The following is a 19,827-nucleotide window of genomic DNA, read 5'->3' as shown; positions in this document are numbered from 1 at the left end:
CAACCTCGACATTTCCGTCATGCATTTCCCTGAGAACATCTGTTCCCACTTTATGCTCTGCAGTTCTTAGCTAATAGCATTGTAATTCCCCCTCCCGAATTAAATACATTCCCATACTGTCTGCTCCTATCCCTCTCTGTGACTTTAGTAAAGGTCAGGGACATGTGATCACTATCACCAAAATGCTCTCCCACTGAGAGATCAGCCACCTGGCCTGGTTCATTGCCAAGCACCAAATCCAATGCAGCCTCCCCTCTCATTGGTCTACCTAATTATTGAGTCTGAAAGCCTTCTTGGACACAACTAACAAAATCTGCTCGATCCAAACTATTTGCACTTCGGAGGTTCCAGTCTATATTACGGAAGTTAAAGTTACCCATGACAACAACTCTATTACTACTGCACCTTTTCACAATCTGCCTCCAAATTTGCTCCTCAGTGTCTCTGTTGCTAGTGGGGAGTCTATAGAAAAGTCCCAATAAAGTGACTGCTCCTTTCCTGTTTCTGACTTCCACTCATACTGACTTAGTAGACAAGCCCTCCTCGATAACCTCCCTTTCTACAGCTGTGATACCATCCCAATTAGCAATGCCACTCCCTTGCCTCTTTCACCACCCTCCCTATTTCTTTTCAAACATCTAAGCCCCGGAACATCCAACAACCATTCCTGCCCGTGTTATGCAAGGCTCCGTAATGGCCACAACATCGTAGCTCCAAGTACTGATCCATGCTCTAAGTTCATCACCCTTATTCCTGACACTTCTTGTGTTAAAATAGACATACTTCAACCTGTCATACTGACTGCAACTTTGCCCTATCAACTGTTTATCCTTCCTCACAGACCCTCTGCATGCTGTATCTGCCTGTACACTGGCTACCCCATCCTCTGATCTGTAGCTCCAGTTCCCACCCCCTTGCCAAGCTAGTTTAAACTCTCCCGAAGAGCTCTAGCAAGCCTCCCACACCTCCAGTACAGGTCCCACCTTCCCCAGAAGGTATCCCAATGATCCACATATCTGAAGCCCTCCCTTCTACACCAGTTCCGTAGCCACATGTTCAGCTGTGTCCGTTCTCTATTCTTGGCGTCACTAGCCCATGGCACTGGTAGTAATCCTGAGATTGCTACTCTGCTCATCCTGGCTTTCAGCTTCCATCCTAACTCCCTATATTCAATTTTCAGGTCCTCATCCCTTTTCCTAGCTGTGTCATTAGTACCAATGTGTACCAAGACTTCTGGCTGCTCACCCTGCTCCTTAATAATTCTGTAGACTCAATCTGAGACATCCCTGACCTTGGCACCCAGAATGCAACATACCATCAGGAGTCTCGCTCAGTACCACAGAATCTCCTGTCTGTTCCCCTAACCACTGAATCTTCTATCACTATCGCTGTCCTATTCTCCCCACTTCCTTTCTGAGCCAAAGAGCCAGGCTGAGTGCCAGAGACCTGGCCGCTATCAAAGAACAAAGAAACCTACAGCACAGGAACAGGCCCTTCGGCCCTCCAAGCCTGCGCCGATCAAGATCCTCTGTCTAACCTGTCATCTATTTTCTAACAGTCTGTGTCCATTTGCTCTCTGCTCATCCATGTACCTGTCCAAATATATCGTAAAAGACGCTAACATGTCTGCGTCTACCACCTCCGCTGGCAACGCGTTCCAAGCACCCACCACCCTCTGTGGAAAGAACTTTCCACGCATATCTCCCTTAAAAACTTTCCTCCTCTCACCTTGAACTCATGACTCCGAGTAATTGAGTCCCCCGCTCTGGGAAAAAGTTTTTTGCTATCCACCCTGTCTACATGCCTCATGATTTTGTAGACGTCAATCAGGTCCCCCCTCGATCTCCATCTTTCTAATGAAAATAATCCTAATCTACTCAACCTCTCTTCATAGCTGGAACCCTCCAGGCAACATCCTGGTGAACCTCCTCTGCACCCTCTCCAAAGCATCCACATCCTTTTGGTAATGTGGCAACCAGAACTGCACACAGTACTCCAAATGTGGCCGAACCAAAGTCCTATACAACTGCAACATGACCTGCCAACTCATGTACTCAATACCCCGCCCAATGAAGGAAAGCATGCCATATGCCTTTTTGACCTCCCTATTGACCTGCGTTGTCACCTTCAGGGAACAATGGACCTGAACACCCAGATCTCTCTGTTCATCAATTTTCCCTAGGACTTTTCCATTTACTGTATAGTTTGCCCTTGAATTTGATCTTGCAAAATGCATCACCTAATTTGATCTTCCAAAATGCATCACGGCTTTCCACCCCAACAGCATTCAAAGCGATATACTTATTATTGAAGGCAATGGCCACAGGGGATCTCTGCATTGTCTGCCTACTCCCTTTCCCTCTCCTGACGCTCACCCAGCTACCTTTATCCAGTAAACTGGGTGTGACACCCTCCCTATAACTCCTATCCATCATCCCCTCCGCCTCCTGAATGATCCATCTAGCTTCAGCTGCAATTCCAAAATGCCGACTGAGAGGAACTGGAGTTGGGTGCACTTCTCTCAGGTGAAGTCAGAAGAAACTCTAGTGGTGACCGTTGCCTTCCACATCCTACGAGAGTAGTATTCAACTGCCCTAGCTTCCATTTCCTCTACTCTACATTGTCAAAAGAATAAAGAGAAAAAAAGCTTACCTTACCCACCCTTGAAACAGTCTTTTTTTGGTTAGAGCAGGAGGATGGGTGGGAGACACTACATGTGTAGTGTTTTGAGTTTAGCCAATGCTTGAATATATTAGTTCACTTCCCGCTGCCCCCCGGCTTGCACTCTCACCTATCCCGCCATTGAAGTCAAGATATCACCAAGAGAAATCGTGCCACTAATCTGTTAAACTGTGCTCTAATATGCATGAGAAGCCTGACTCCTTTGATGCACCCACCTATACATAAAATAAAGATAAAATAGACAGAACAACAAGGGCAGAAGATGCAATGGAACACTGCCACTGGCAAGTTCCTCTCCAAGCCACGCACCAGCTGAGCTAGATTGCTGTTCCTTCGCTACTGCAGAGTTAAAATCATGCAACTCTTTCCCTGCATGTAAATACAACACCTAAGCTGCAGTGGTTCAAGAAGGAAGATCACCGCCATCTTCTCAAAGGGAGTATGGATAGTCAATAAATGCTGACTTAGTCAGCGATGCCCACAACTGATAAAAGAATTCAAACCCTCTAAATAGGTAAACCATTTTATACACGTAAAAATTACTACAGAAACATTAGGTGTTCAGATGAAAAGAAAAATAAATAACATTCAGCAGTTCTTCCTAAAATAATGAACCAGATTTCTAAAACAGCACCTCAATAAATAGATCTCATGGCACAGTGTAAGTAAATTCTGTTAGAAAAGGTCCATAAACTCACATAAAACCTTCAGGTATCAAATGAGTATCAAATGTTTCAAATGAACTCGCAGGCCCAACTTCTCTGACCTCATGGAAACCCGGAACCGAGACCCGACCTCATGTTGACCCGGCAATGAGAAGGCCTGACCAGAACAGCCATAAGACCCACCCCCCTCCACAAATGCTCAAGGCCACGACTGCTGCCCAGGACCCCATCAGATGCGCTCACTTACCTCCCAGAGCAGCAGTTTTCCCTCACTGATGTTCAAGATTGACTGGGAGCCGCAACCTACCAGGACACACGGGAGACGCACTGGACTTCAGGTGAGACAGAAACTCTGAGGTTTCAAGCCACCCCTCCCCAACATACTCCTGGCGAACATCCAAGCAGTCGAAAACAAGCTGGACTCACCTTCCAAACAGAATTGAGAGACTGCTGTGTGTTCTGCTTCACATAGACATGGCTCACTGCTACACTTGACAGTGCCTTACAACCTGAGGATTTCTCAGTTCACCAACTGGACCATTTGACATCCTTAGGTAAGGCAAAGGGGACTGCCTCCCACTCAAAACCTTTTGGTCGTCATGCATGGTGACCCTAGCGAGTCACTGCCGCCTGGACCTTGAATATTTAACAGTGAAATGCCATCCATACTACCTGCTCGCAAGTTTACCTCCGCTATCCTGACCACAGTCTACATCCCACTCCATGCAGAAGTGAAGCATGGACTCGATAAAGTATAAAACCCTGCAAACAGTCTTGAGATGGAATACCCGAAGCCTTGATAATCATAGCTGGTGACTTCAACCAGGCCAACCTTAAGATTGTGCTCCCAAAATATCTAGAACACATCTCAAGTCCCACCAGAGATCTGAACATCCTTGATCACAACCCAAAGATAGCTACTGCTCTACCTGCCATCCACATTTTGGAAAATCAGACCACAATACTGTGCACTTACTCCCAGCTTACAAGCAGAAACTGAAGCATGAGGGTCCAGTGCAGAAAGTAGTGCAGTAATGGTCAGAGGAAACAGACGGGCTTCTACTGGAGAGCATATTGTCAGTGGACTGATCCATATTCAAGAATTCAATGGCAAACTTAAACAAATATGCCACTACTGTTACAGATTTCATTTGTAAGTGTGTAGATCTCTGTGTCCAGAAGAAATTAATCTGAACGTTCCCAATGGAAACCATGGATAAACTGGGAGATCCACTCTTTACCGAAGTCCAGGGCTGACACGTTTGAGTCGGGCAACCTTGACATATACTGAAAGTTCAGGCCCGACCTTTTCAAGGCCATCAGGGATGCCAATAAGCACAACCAAACTAACCACATGGGCATCTGTTGTTTGTGGCAAGGCTTACATGATGTAACAGGCTACAAGGCAAAGTCAACCAGAATCATAGATGACTGAACATGCCTACCCGATGTGCTCAATGCATTCTATGCTCAATTTGAATAGAAGGGCAGTGAATTGATGTCACCTGTGCCAAAAACTCAGATATACCCGTATCCTCGGTCACTGCAGCAGCCATTAGATCAATCTTGCTCAGAATGAACCCACGGAAAGCGACTGGCTGGATGGAGTCCCTGGCCAGTCACTCAGAACCTTTGTGGACCAGCTGGCGGGAGTATTCACCAATATCTTCAACCTCTCCTTACTGCAATCTGAAGTCCTCAACTGCTTTAAGAATACCTCCATTATTCCAGTGTCAAAGAAAAATAATGTAGCATGCCTCCATGACTACCACCCAAAAACTGGCATCTACAATAAGTGCATTCAGAGGGCGGTCATGGTTCACATCAACTCCAGCCTCCCAGGTTGCCTTGATCCCTTGCAAATTGCCTACTGATGCAACAGGTCCACGGCAGATACCATCTTCCTGGAACATCTGGACAAAAAGAATACCTAAGTCATGCTCCTTCCAATTGACTACAGCTCCACTTTTAACATAAGAATTCCAAACATATTCATCTCCAAACTCCGGGACCTAGGTCTCCACGCTCCACTCTGTGACTTTGTTCTCAAATTCCTGACCTACAGACTGCAGTCAGTAAGGGTAGGCAACAACACCTCTTCCAATGATAAGCCTCAACACTGGCGATCCACAAGGCTGCGTACTCAGCTCCCTACTATACTCGCTATACAAACATGACAGCGTGCCTAAATTCGACACCAACTCCATTTACAAGTTTGCTGACGACACCACTGTTGCAGGTCAGATCTCAAAGATAGAATACGGGAAGGACACAGAGTACTTAGCAGCATGGTGTAAAGACAACAATTTCTCTCTCAATGTCAGCAAAACAACAGAGCTGGTCATTGACTTCAGGAAGCGAATTGGGCAGCACGCCCCTGTCTGCATCAACGGTGCTGAGATGGAGATGGTCAACAGCACCAAGTTCCTGGGAGTGATGATCACCAACAATCGGTCCTGGTGCACCTATGTTGACACTACGGTCAAGAAAACACAACTGGCCTCTATTTCCTCAGGAGGCTAAGGAAATTCAGCATATCCATAAAGGCTCTTAGAAATTTTTATAGATTTCCCATAGAAAGCATCCTATCTGGATGCATCACACCATGGTAAGGCAACCACTCTTCCAAAGATTGCAAAAATCTATAGCAAGTTGTGAACCCGGCCTAGTCAATCACATAAACAAATTCCCATCCATTGATCTCATTGGTACTTTCCAATGCAACAATATAATCAAAGACCCCTCCCATCTGGTTATACTCTCTTCCGCCCTCCTCCATAGATAGGGCTGAAGATATAAAAGTTTGAATGCATGTATGAACAGATTCAAGAACAGTTTCATCCACACTGTTTTCAGATTTGTGAATGGACCTCTACAAGGTTAATGTTGATCTCTCTCTGCAACTTCTAAGCAGTTGTAACATTGTATCCTGCAATCTTCTGTTATCCTGATGCACTTGTGTAGTAGAATCTGCCTGTAAAGTACGTAAGGCAACACTCTTCACTGTGGTTCAATAGACATGACAGTATAAAATCAAATCAAATCATTGACATACTCTGTTGCTTGGGTAGTGGGACAGAATGCATTCATGTCATTTTCTTCAAAATCTGAGTCAGAATAAACATCTATAGGAGCTCTGCATAATTTGAGTATAATTCACATTGGTCCCTCTGTTCCTCCCAACAATCCCACCAACCATAAAAAAATCTGATAAAAACTAAACAGTATTGTTGTATGTATCTTAAATTATTTATAGCTGTGCCTTCAACTGCAACACAAATGCTTCAATCACTGAAAGGATTTCATGCTCCAACCTTCTAGTCAAACTCTGACATGGGGAGAAACTAAACCCATAACTTAATCTGAGAAGTACCTTGATTTGTGGAAATATATTTCAAACGCTCAAAATTGAGCCACATGTTTGATGTCTAAAAATTACCGAATTACTTTAATTAAAAAAAACAAAAAAAAGTCTCCACGCCCTATCACTGAACATCTCAGACACCTTTACAGAGATAGTAGGAACTGCCGATGCCGCAGAATCTGAGACAAGGTGTAGAGCTGGATGAACACTGCAGGCCAAGCATCATCAGCGGAGCAGCAAAGCTGTCATTTCGGATCGAGACCGAAGAAGGGTCTCGACCCAAAACGTCAGCTTTCCTGCTCCTCTGATGCTGCTTGGCCTGTTGTGTTCGTTCAGTTCTACACCTTGTTATTTCTGAAACTTTTATGTTATTTTCTCCTCTTGCTACCAATGGAAACATGTCCAGAAATCTGAATACTGATGAGTCTTTTCTTTTGAAGAGAGCTTTTTGAGGACAATTTTGCTTAAATATATTATTCTGGGAATTTATGACGTGAAGACACTGGAATCAAGTGATCATGTGAAATTTCAAATTATCCTGTAATCCAGGCCCAAAGTTAGAAAAACATTCATCTACTGAAGAATAGAAGAACTATCCAAGTTCAAGTACATAATTCAAACTGTAGCTGTCTGAAAATTGGGCATTTTTGATTTTCAGTCAAATTTTCCATTTTATAAATACAGCCAGTTTCAGGCTGATCCCAAAGAATGGAATCAGTAAGTATTGTGCACACACAGAAACCAAGAGTAGGATAATAACTTGGACAACATCATGCTCCGAAGAGCCTGTGCTGTGCTGTATTGTTTTATGTTTTAAGATGAGTGACGTGCTTAAGATGTGCCTCTCCCTCCACTACTATCTATTCTATAGGCACTAAGCTGCCCTCTCCACTCAGCGATAGGGATGGGGATTGCTCTGAAAAAGACTGCAACATCAGGAGGTTCTTCTGCAACTTTTCCAGCCGTTTCAAGTCACATTTGCAAAATACAGAAAAATCTGAAATCCAGCATAGGTTTTGGTCCTAAGGGTTTTCCGACATCAGACTTTTGTGTACAAAAGTGCCTGCAATAAATCATTGTAAACTGTATGTGGCAGTACATGTTACGTACCTTAAAGGGTCGTAGAGCACAACAAAACTTCAACCAACAACTTCTCTCTGTAGTTTCCAGGTGTCTGTCTCTTCTTCTAAGTGTCCGCAACTTCTCCTGCAGCTTCTGCAAAGCTTTTCGGTCCCCCATGGACAGTGGACGGCCATCCATGCACTGTTAGAAAATGCAATGAGCATTATAAAGCACAGTTCAAGTAACTTATCCTCTGACACAAATAAATATTAAAACAAGCTTAGAGTTTGGATATTAGAATGTGCTAAGTTTTACACAATCCAGTTCGACTTTGGGACCGTCGGGAAGGGTGAAGCCACGGTCTTTAATGCCCGTGACAAACCAGAGTCTCTAGTCACCAACCTCTTTCTCTCCTAGACAATTGTTTGATATGGATCCAAACTGCTTTCCCCCTCGGAATCATTACTGGCCTCCAAGATGAGCTACCAAATTCCTCATGCCATCCCTGCATGAAAACTGCCTATTCCCATTTTTCTAACATTACTGCTGCAACCCTCAATCATACCTTCATTACCTCCTAACCAACACCTATTATTCTACCCTCTGTAGACATGGGCACACTTAACTCATATCTACCCTGTACCCTAATCATTGCAAAGTCCTGTTCATCCACCATCCTGTGTTTGCTGTACTACATTTGGAAATATCTCCTTGACCTTCTCTTTCTTACCGCTAACGTCCTGCAGTTCCACAATCCTTGGAACTCACTCCTCACACCTCTCCACGTGATTTTCCTCCTTCAAGACACTCCTTAAAAACTTACTTCTTTGGACAAGCTTTCGATTATATGGTCCCTTAACTCCTCATCTGGCACTATTTCATAATGGTCCTATGAAGGTTCTAACGAAATGTAATTTTCTATTGAAAGATTTGCAATATGATTTTAAAAAAAGTTCAGATATTCTCCAGAAATATTAGAACATACTTTATGACTTTCTGTGTAACCACAGAGCATTTGTATCAGTTGGATAATTAGATTAGACTAGATTCCCTACAGTGTGGAAACAGGCCCTTCGGCCCAATAAGTCCACACCGCCCCTTGCAGCATCCCAACCAGACCCATCCCCCTAAAACCCACAGACACCCCTGAACGCTACGGGCAATTTAGCATGGCCATCTTCAGACAGTGGGAGGAAACCGGAGCACCCGGAGGAAACCCACGCAGACACGGGAGAATGTGCAAACTCTATACAGACAGTTACCCGAGGCTGGAATTGAACCCGGGTCCCTGGCGCTGTGAGGCTGCAGTGCTAACCACTGAGCCACTGTGCCGCCCTTAGTTAAAACTATCTTCAGAAATCTTCTACAAACTTGGCTGAGATCTTCTAAAATACTAAAATTCTAAAAATTATGGGTGAATTCGTCTGTTGTGTTTTACTCCTATAGTCTGGTAAACTTGTTTTTAACTAGTTACCTCCTAGTTACTATTGTTTCTTACTTGTGATCTTGGCCAGGATTGCCTTCACAGCTTTTCCTTGGAAACCTGAGATTTTGCGTCATTTCCGGTACCTGATCGCCTAAGTCTGACACGTCCAACTGACTGAAGTTTCCTCTGTTTATATTTTAAACCCAACCAGAGATTGCACAACACAATCAGTGTGGACTGCTAACCAATTTTCTATGATCCCTATAGTTTGGAAGCAGGCCAATCTGCCCATCATGGTCACACCAATCCTCTGCAGGGCATCCCACCTAGATCGACCTCCCTACCCTATCCCTGGAACTCTGCAATTACCATGGCTAATCCACCTAATTTACACATCCCTGGAAACTATCGGCAATTCAGTATGGTCAATCCACCGAACCTGCATATCTTTGGGCTGTAGGAGGAAACGGGAGTACATGGACAAAACCTACACAGACACAGAGGAAATGTGTAAGCTTCACACAGACAGTCATCTGAGGCTGAAGTGAAGCTGAGTCCTTGGCACCAAGGCAGCAGTACTAACCACTGAGCTACCATGCTGCCCCTGCCCCAGTGAAAAAGTGAATCTTTGAAGTCCTCCAAAATAACAGTCTCCCTGAGAACATCACACGCTTGATCTATTTTCAATGCCCTTATCCACCTATCAAAATTACTATGTTTGATGCTTTCAAATTTTAAAATACTCGAGACATGGGTGACTTTGGCACATTAATATTTTACTGGCCATCCCTAGATTCCCTGAGAGCACCGAGTCAAGTCAAAAATGCATTGGATGATTGGAGAAGGTGAGAAGATCCTTGCAGAAAACCATTAGGAATGCATTTGGAAGTTACAGTAACCAGCAGCCCCTTTGCTTGCGTCAGCCCAGAAATGATCAGACTCTATTCAGTGTCATGTACGCACTCATGGAAATCAACTCTTTAGTACAACTCATCCATCCTGACCCTGTATTTGGCCTATATCGCTCCAAACCTTTCCTATTCATGTACCTGTAGAAATATACTTTAAATGTTGTAACTGTACCTGCTTCTACCTATTCAATTCAGTTTTTCAATTTGCTTTGATAGATTTAAAATTCACAACCTCACGATTGCTAATGCAGTGCCTTGATTGCAATACCAAAATATTTGCAAACTTTGGAGAACATTCTTCAAAACTTAACTCATTAGTCTTTTAATTATCCAGAATCTCAGTGTATTTTGGAAAACAAGTAAATGAAATACACTTAGAAGAACCCATCTTTTCTTATGAAAATGGTTAAAAGATCTTGAAATCTGAAGCAAATTGACGTGAATGCTTGCAGCCAAACCTTAGATTTAATTGTTTCCACTTGCTGTTCCACTTCTTCAAGGTCTTCAGTGTTCTGCAGTCGTTCATAAACCACACTTCTTGTACCTCTTATCAGGTTTACTGGCAATGCAGACATTCCATAAGCCTTGAAGAACAAGTATACACAGTGAGCACTCAAAACCTGGTAAGAATGACCATTGCCAAAAGTAAACACGCATAATGGTAACTTCATTTTGGAGTGATTATCAACAATGGCAATACAGCCCTTGTATTTTGCGGAAGTGGCTCATGATGTTAATTGGCCATTACAGATTTCAGGAAGCTTCTGCATGCACTGTTGATATCACTAAACCAGGGATGAGGGAGTGGAGGACACTAAAAGTGAGGGAAAGGTGAACGTGGAGCTTCACCTTCCCGATAGCTGGTAAAATATGTATGGGTTATATTGTCAGAGGTTCAGTAATTCAAGTAAGATGTTAAATTAGGTTCTAATTGGCAGGAGTAAAACAGTCCAAGGCACTATTTTGAAAAAGTGCATGAAACAGCACTCCTAATAATTGTTTATTTTCTGTAGAGACCTCCAAGGTCCACATGCACCAGTAACGTCCAGAACCACAAGCTAATGCTGCAGCTACCATCAGTATGCAGCTCAGCTACCTCAGACGTATCCCTGGGGTCTGGTCAATACTTATTCCTCAATAAGCATCACAAAAATACAGTATCATGTGTGGGAGTTTGCTGAGTCTAGATTGGCTCCTGCATTTCTTGTATTACAACATTACTGCAAAGTGTTTTGTAACATCTGATGGTCACAAGAAGTGATAAAAATAAAGCACGTTTTTTTCCATCCTGAGGGATGAGTCAATTACCATCATGAACTGTAGGGTTTATTCTCCTGCGCTGGATTTTGTGGATCATCAGGAAAGATGGAGGGCTCAGGCAGGTATGAATATCATATTTCTGCCAGATCTGGTACTTTCCCAGTGGCTGATGGCACATCCACACTGAGATCATTATAGAGGCATTGAGTCATACAGCAAGGAAAAAGACCCTACATTCCAACTCGTTCATGCCGACCATGTTTCTTAAAAGTAAACTAGTCCCAACTGCCTGTTTTTGGACCAGTTCCCCTAAACCTTTCCTATCTATATAACTGTTCAAATGTCTTTCGAATATTGTATAAGACTCATCTGTATGACTTTCTCTAGCAGCCCACTCCATATATGTAACACTCTGTGTTTAAAAAGTTGTCCCTCGGTCTCATTTAAATCTTCAAGCTTCCGAGGAAGGGTCACCGGATTTGAAACGTTAACTCTGTTTTCTCCCCCATAGATGCTGCCAGACCTGCTGAGCTTTTAGAACATAGAACATAGAACAATACAGCACAGAATAGGCCCTTCGGTCCTGGATGTTGCGCCAACCTGTGAACTAATCTAAGCCCCTCCCCCTACACTATCCCATCATTATCCATATGTTTATCCAAGGACTGTTTAAAGGCCCCTAATGTGGCTGAGTTCACTACATTGGCAGGCAGGGCATTCCACCCCCTTACCACTCTGAATTAAGAACCTGCTTCTGACATGTCTTAAATCTATCAACACTCAATTTGTAGCTATGCTCCCTTGTACGAGCTGAAGTCATCATCCTCAGAAAAAGACTCTCACTGTCCACCCTATCTAATCCTCTGATCATCTTGTATGTCTCTATTAAATCCCCTCTCAGTCTCCTTCTCTCCAGTGAGAACAGACTCAAGTCCCTCAGCCTTTCTTCATAGGGCCTGTGCTCCAGACCAGGCAACATCCTGGTAAATCTCCGCTGCACCTTTTCCACTGCTTCCACATCCTTCCTGTAATGGGGCGACCAGAACTGCACACCATATTCCAAATGAGGCCACACTAGCGTTTTGTACAGTTGCAGCATGACATCACGGCTCCAAAACTCAATCCCTCTACCAATAAAACCTAACACACCATAAGCCTTCTTAACAGCACTATCAACTTGGGTGGCAACTTTCAGGGATCTACGTACATGGACACCAAAGATCCCTCTGCACATCCACACTACCAAGAATCTTTCCATTGACCCAGCATTCTGCCTTCCTATTATTCCTCCCACATTTATCCGTATTAAACTCCATTTGCCACCTTTCGGTCCAATTCTGCAGTTTATCCAAGTCTCCCTGCAACCTACAACATTCTTCCACACTGTCCACCACTCCACCGGCTTTAGTGTCATCTGCAAACTTACTAACCCATCCACCTATGCCTGCGTCCAAGTCCAGCAACTTTGTTTTTTGTTCCTCATTTAAATCATCCCCTTTCACCTTAAACCTATGCCCTCTAGTTTTGGCCTCCCATCAAGTCAGGACAATTTAATACCTCATAAAATTGGTGTATTTTTCTTCAATTAGCCAAGACATTGCTCTTTACCACATAGGAAGATGCCTGGTAAATCCTATTGGCCCTAGTACAGGCTCAATGACGGAGGGGTCTCTTAATCAAATACCCCCGGCACCCCTGCCATAACACCAACGCTCACAAGCAGGGATAGACCCTCTGCGGCACTTTCCATCACCAAAACCCTCATCCCTAGCTGCAGTTTACCAAGGAGGTCTACCCTCGCAAGCTCGAACATACTTTCCTGGGTCCCAGATAAGTAGGGTGGAGTTAGGATGGTGTTGGGGTAGCAGCGAGAGCTTCAGTACACGTGTTATAGGTTGATTGAAAATGCCCTTTGGGAGGAAATTCCACAACTTTGTGCCAGCGACAGCAAATGAACGACACCATATTTCCAGGTCAGGATGGAGAGTAGCTCAGAGGGGAATACGCAAGTTGGTGGTGCTATCATGTATCTGTTGCACATTTCTTTATAGATGGAAGTTGTCATTGATTTGAAAGGTGCTGTCTAAGGATGTTTGGTGAATTTCTACCACGCATTTTGTAGATAATACACGTTGCTGCTACTAAGTGTCATTGGTGGTGGGAGCAGATGCTTGTGGATGTGGTGCCAATCAAGCAGGCTACCTTATTCTGGATGGTGTCAAGCTTCTTGAATATTATTGGAGTTGCACCTATCCATCCAGGCAAGAGGGTATTATTCCATCACACTCTGGGCTTGCGCCTTATGGGTGATGAACGGGTTTTGGGAAGTCAGAAGGTGTGTTACTCACCAGTGTTCCTAGCCCCTGATCTGCTCTTGTAGCTACTGTGTTTATACCATGAGTCCAGTTCAATTTCTGGTCAATGGTAACCCCAAGGATGTTGATAGTGGGGGGGATTCAATGATGGTAATACCACTGAATTTCAAGGGGCAGGGTTAGATTGTCTCTTAATGGAAATGGTTATTTGTGTATCGTGAATGTTACTTGCCACTTGTCAGTCCAAGTCTGGATATTGTCTCGATCAGAAGTCCTGAATTGTGCTGAAAGTGTGCAATCATCAGCAAATATCCCAGCGTGACCTTATGATAGAGGAAGGTCAAGGATGAAGCAGCTTGGTCGAGTTGGCTGGGCCTAGGAAAGTACCCTAAGGAACTCCTGCAGAAATGTCCTGGAACTAAGATGACTGACCGCCAACAATCATGACAATCTTTCTATGTACAAGGTATGACTCCAACCAGTGGAGCATTTGTCCCCAATATCCATTGATTCCAGTTTTCCATCCATGGGATGATGCCACACTCTGTTGATGTCAAGGGCTGTCACTCTTACATCACCATAGGAAGTCAGCTCTTTTGTCCATGTTTCAAACAAGGCTATAATGACATAAGTTGAGTGGCTCTGGCAGAGCCCCAACTGGGTGTCATTGAAAAGGTTATTGTTGACCAGGTTCTGTTTGATAGCACTGCCGATGACCCCTTCCATCACTTTCCTGATGATAGGAAGTAGATAGATATGGCAGTAAACAGCTGAGTTACATTGGTCTGGCTTTTTGTTCACAGGATGTACTTGGGCAATTTTGCACTTTGTTCAGCAGACGCTAGTGTTATAACCATACTGCAACAGCTGGCGAGGGGACTGGCAAAATTTGGAACACAAGTCTTGAGTACTATTGTCAGGGCCCAGAGCCTATGCACTATCTAGTGCTTCCAGCCATTTCTTGATATCACGTGGAGTGAATCGAGGTGGCTAAAATTTGGCATCAGGGATATTGGGACTACTGGCAGAGGCAAAGATGGATCATCCAATTGACACTTATTCATCTTGCTGAAGATTGCTGTGAATGCTTCATCCTTATCTTTTGCATTGTTTTTCCATTTTTGAGGATGGGGATATTTTTGGAATCTCCTTTTCCAGTGAGCTGTTTACTCCATGACTGGATATCTCAGGCCTGTAGAGCCTAGATTTAATCTGTTGATTGTGGTATCACTTAGCTCTGTTTATCACTTGCCTTTTATGCTGTTTGGCATGAAAGTCATCCTGTTTAGTAGCTTCACCAGGTTGACACCTCATTTTTACATATGGCTGGTACTGCTACTCGCATGTCCTCCCACACTCTCCGCTGAACCAGGATTGATCCCCTAGCTTGATGGTAATGGTTGAATGGGAGATATGCTGGACCATGAAACTACAAAATGCTCATAACACTTAACGGATACCTAGTCTCAGGATATATCTAGGGATGGTGATAGTGACGGTGATGTTTGGTACATTGTCTATAAGGTATGGTTCCTGTCCGGCCGGATGATGTTAGACTAGTCTGTGAGAAGGCTCTCCCAATTTAGCCACTAGTTCCCAGATGTTATTAAGAAGGATTTTGCAGTGTCAACAGGGTTGTTTCTACTGTTCACAATAGGCAGGTCATGTTTAACTGTCATTTGACAAGGAGCCGCACGAAAGGCAGTTGCGCAAGATAAAGGTGCTTGGCATTACAGGTAATGTATTCATATGGCATATGGGAATAAATGGGTGTTTTTCTGGTTCAGTAATTAGTGGCTTGTGGTGTGCCTCAAAGATCAGTATTAGGACCACAATTGCTTGCAATTTATATAGATGATTTAGAGTTGGGGACCAAGTGTAGTGCGTCAAAGTTCACAGACGACACTAAAATGAATGGTACAGCAAAGTGCACGGAGGGATATAGATAGGTTAAGTGAGTGGGCAAAGGTCTGGCAAATACAGTATAATATTAATAAATGTGACATTATCAAATCTGGGAGGAGTAACAGGAAAAGACTATTACTTAACTTATGAAAAATTGCAGCATGCTGCTGTGGCAAAAAACTGGTGTGTCCTTGTGCATAAATGAGGCAATTAAGGCAGCAAATGAAATATTATCCTTCGTTTCTAGAAGGATGGAGTTAAAAAATGGGGAGTTTATGCTGCAGCTGTACAGGGTACTGTGTACAGGTTTAGTCTCCTTACTTGAGAAAGGATGTACTTACACTGAAGGGGGGTGCACCAGAGGTTCACTAGGTTGATTCCAGAATTGAGAATGTCATCTAATGAGGACAGACTGAGTAGACTGGGACTATACTCATTGGAATTTAGAAGAATGAGGGGGGGTATTACAAAAAAATATCAAATTATGAAGGGAATAGGTAAGATAGAAGCAGAGAGGTTGTTTCCAGGGCAGGTGAAACCACAACTAGGGTGCATGGCCTCAAAATAAGGGGAAGCAGACTTAGAGTTGAGCTGAGAAGGAACTTCTTCACCCAAATGATTGTAAATGTGTGGAATTTCCTACCTAGTGAAGCCAATTAAGGCTGCCTTGTTAAATGTTTTAAGGCAATGGTGGATTTTCGCAGTAAAGTGATAAAGGGTTATGGCGAGCGGATGGGTAAGTGGGTCTGACTCCTTGAAAAGATCAGCCATGACCTTATTGAATGGTGGATGGCCCAGATGGTCTACTCCTACTCTTTTTTTTTAAAAATGCTGTTTCCAGTGTCACAATGGATACCAGTTGGTTTGTATAGTTTCATTTCTTTTTTGAGACCTCATAACAACTCAGACAACTGAGTGGCTTCCTAGGCCATTTCAGAGGGCAGTTGAGAGTCAACCATATTGCTGTGGGTGTGGAGTCTCAGACCAAGTGAGAATGACTAATTTCCTTCCCTGAATGACATTAGTGAGCGCGACGGGTTTTTCCAACAATTTGTGATGGCTTCGTGGTGATCAGTAGATTCTTAATTCCAGATATTTTGTATTTTAATGTTTTATATTTCTACCATCTGCTGTGATGGGATTCAAACCCAGAGCCCAGACAATTAGCTGAAATTCTGGATGGATAGTCTAGTGATACTACCATTCGGCCATCACCTTTCGATTACTTTATATTTATCCACAAATATCTTCTGGTTATTCAAATGAGGTTATCTGTGCAATTATCTATGCAATCTGTGCGTACATTGCCTTTCACTAATCACCTTGTTGCTCACCCACACGGTTTTGCATCACTTCATCTGTCTCAGATTAACAACCCAAGGGATGCATACATAAAATCACCTGACTGTCTTTGCTTGTATTCCAGAGATTTGCTTCAACAAGAGGCAGGTTGTTTAGCCTCCTTCTTCCTCCACCCCTTTATCATTTTCCCATAAAAATGGGGTTGCATCTGCAAACACGTAAAATTAAAGGGGAATCTTAAACCTCCTGTTCTTCAACTTTTCATCCCAATGATTGTGAGCACTATAATTGAAAAAAACATCTTTCTTGAATGCTCTATTCTGTTAATGTTGCATCTAAGACGCTGGCCATACACAGACTACAGATAAACTGTAACCTGCACAAAGTGATAATGCTGCCTCCACACTCTCCACAAGTTACTGCAGACGTTCCACGGTATTTTAAACAACAGCCTCAGGATAATGAGAAGTTCAAGTTTGGTGAGGGCTGTAAAGAATACATTTAGGTCCTATAATTCAAATGCTTTTAAAACGTAACACATTCTTCACTATAAACACATATTTACTCAAAATCAGAACAGATGATGAAAGAAGTTAGCTAATGAAAAAAGTGGCTTAAAAAACAAAGCCATCAACTTTTCTTTGGTGTAATAGGAATTTTACAATTTAGGTTCACATTCCGATCTATGCTCACAGCAAAATACCAATAATTAAAAATTTACACCTTTATGCATGCTCCGAATTGAAGCAGTGCGTGTTAGAGCAGTAATTATTCTTTCACCAGGTTATTTTTCACTGAAGTATGCGTAGGTTTCCCCAGAGATACTCCTGTACTCACTATCAGTGGCATTTTGCTATCAAACGGCAAATGGTTTTAAAATTAAGTAGAAATTCAACATATAACAGTACAGCACAGTACAGGTCTTCAGCCCATGATGTTGCGCCGAACTTTCACCGTAAACCTAAGGTCTATCTAACCTCTATCCCTAACTTATACTATCATCCATATGCCTATCTAATAGCTACTTAAAATGCCCCCAACGAGGCCAACCCCATTCCGGCGATGCATTCCATGCCCCTACCACGCTCTGAGTAAAGAACTTATCTCCACTGACTTCAAAACTATGCCCCCCTTATAATAGCTATCTCTACCCTAGGAAAAAATCTCTGGCTGTCCATTCTATCTACATCTTGTGCATTTTGTACATCTCTATTGAGTCAAAATAATAAAGGAAAGCAGATTATCAGAAATTTTAACGGTCATCTTTAGAAACTCTGAACCAAATCTTCATAATGAGAATATCAATGAAGTGATTGCAAGAAGCATACTATCAGCAAACAATGAGAACTGAATAAGTAATGCAGAAAACATCTAGTGCAAGACCTGCCAAAATCCCAAACTTCCTTGAACTAGAATCCATCACACTCAAATAAATCACTGGTTTATCGCGCTTGTTCGCGCACTCTGAATTTAATTGACTTAATGCTCTAGTTTATTGAAAAATGTGACAACCTCTACAAAAGTTTAGAACATTTTCACATGTGCGTTAAATAAACCTATCCCCAAATACCCTTTATGTAACCAGCATTTCCATGGTAGGAGGAAAATCCTCAAGTAATAAACACGTAGTGCTGACTAAAAGTAACTGAGAAAACATCTCCAAAAGTAAATAACTAGATGCTGTCCAGTATGGACAATAAAAATGCATTCAAAGGATGTGGCATCAATGAGTATTTAATTGCTTAAGTTACATGACTTTGACTTCATGATATTGAAGAATTGTTTCAAGTGAGAATGGCAGAGAACTCGCAGAAGGATGTTTGCCCAGCCATCCTGTGCTCTTGTCCTTCTAGGTCACAGAGGTTGAGGTTTCAAATGAGGCCTTGGTGTAAGCAAATGAGTTTTGGTGAGTTGCTACAGTTCATATTCTGGGTATCACACCATTGCTGCCACTGTACATCAGGGTTGGAAGGCGTTAACACGAAGTGATGGGCACTGCACTGATCAAATGGACCACATTCTCCTTAAGGTATTGAGCTTCTTGAGTGTTCTTCTAGTTGCACTCACAATTAGAAAACACTTCATTACATTTTACACTTGTGCTTAGTGAGCAATGTGACAATCTTTGAGGAATACGGAGGCGAGTTACTCATGGAATTTCTCTTATCACCGTGACTTTTATACTGCTGGCCTAGTTAAGTTTCTAGTCATTGGTGACTCCACCTCCAGGATGTTGACGATAAGAGATTCAATCATAGTGATGTCACTGAATATAAAGTGGACTTAAATATCTCTGCACGCAATGATATTGAAGTTTGCAACTCTCTTTAGTAAACAGCAATATTCCCAATATTCCTTAATAATTTTGCTTAACAAAATACTATCAATAACATCCTTAAGCCAACTGACCTAATATTAATTGCTATTTACTAAAAGAGAGTTCCAAACTTCAATATCTTTGCGTGCAGAGATATTTCCTAATTTCACTACATAAATGCCTTGATCTAATTGTTGGATTATGCCCCATCACCGTACACTTTCTAAATAACACAAATAGTTTCGACCTATACTATCAACTGCCCTTATATTGTGAAAACTTTGAAATCTCCCTTTAATCTTCTAAATTCCAGTGAATACAACACTTGTCTGTGTAATATACAGCAAGAACTACAGATGCTGGACTCAGATAACAGTGTAGATCTGGGAGGAACACAGCTGGCCAGGCAGCAGAGGAGCAGGAAAGTTGATGTTTCGGGTCAGGACACTTCTTCAGAAATGGAGGCCGGGCGGGGGGGTCGGGGAAGGAAGCTCAGAAATAAAGAGAGAGAGGAGGGGTAGGGCTGCTGTGGGATGGTGATATGTGAATGTACATAGGGAGTGGAGGGGATTGGTCAGTGAGATGGGAGGGGCGGATAAGTGAGAGAGAAGATGGACA

General features: G+C 42.9%; 1 protein-coding gene across 6 annotated transcripts in view; it reads right to left on the bottom strand.

Annotated features, from left to right (window-relative positions):
- lmbrd1 (LMBR1 domain containing 1) overlaps positions 1-19,827 on the bottom strand; it is a 237,119-nt gene that overhangs the window by 79,701 nt on the left and 137,591 nt on the right. For all 6 annotated transcript variants that reach the window (XM_059645506.1, XM_059645504.1, XM_048531634.1 and 3 more), the window contains 2 exons: positions 10,569-10,694; positions 7,822-7,974 (listed from right to left, as the gene is read on the bottom strand). In XM_059645506.1, the coding sequence (XP_059501489.1) occupies positions 7,822-7,974; positions 10,569-10,694 (279 nt within the window). The remainder of the gene's footprint in view (positions 1-7,821; positions 7,975-10,568; positions 10,695-19,827) is intronic.

The sequence above is a fragment of the Stegostoma tigrinum genome, chromosome 4 (assembly GCF_030684315.1).
Source record: "Stegostoma tigrinum isolate sSteTig4 chromosome 4, sSteTig4.hap1, whole genome shotgun sequence".
Lineage (NCBI taxonomy): Eukaryota > Metazoa > Chordata > Chondrichthyes > Orectolobiformes > Stegostomatidae > Stegostoma > Stegostoma tigrinum.
The sequence above is the reverse complement of the archived record's forward strand: the minus strand, read 5'-3'. Positions and strand labels throughout refer to the sequence as shown.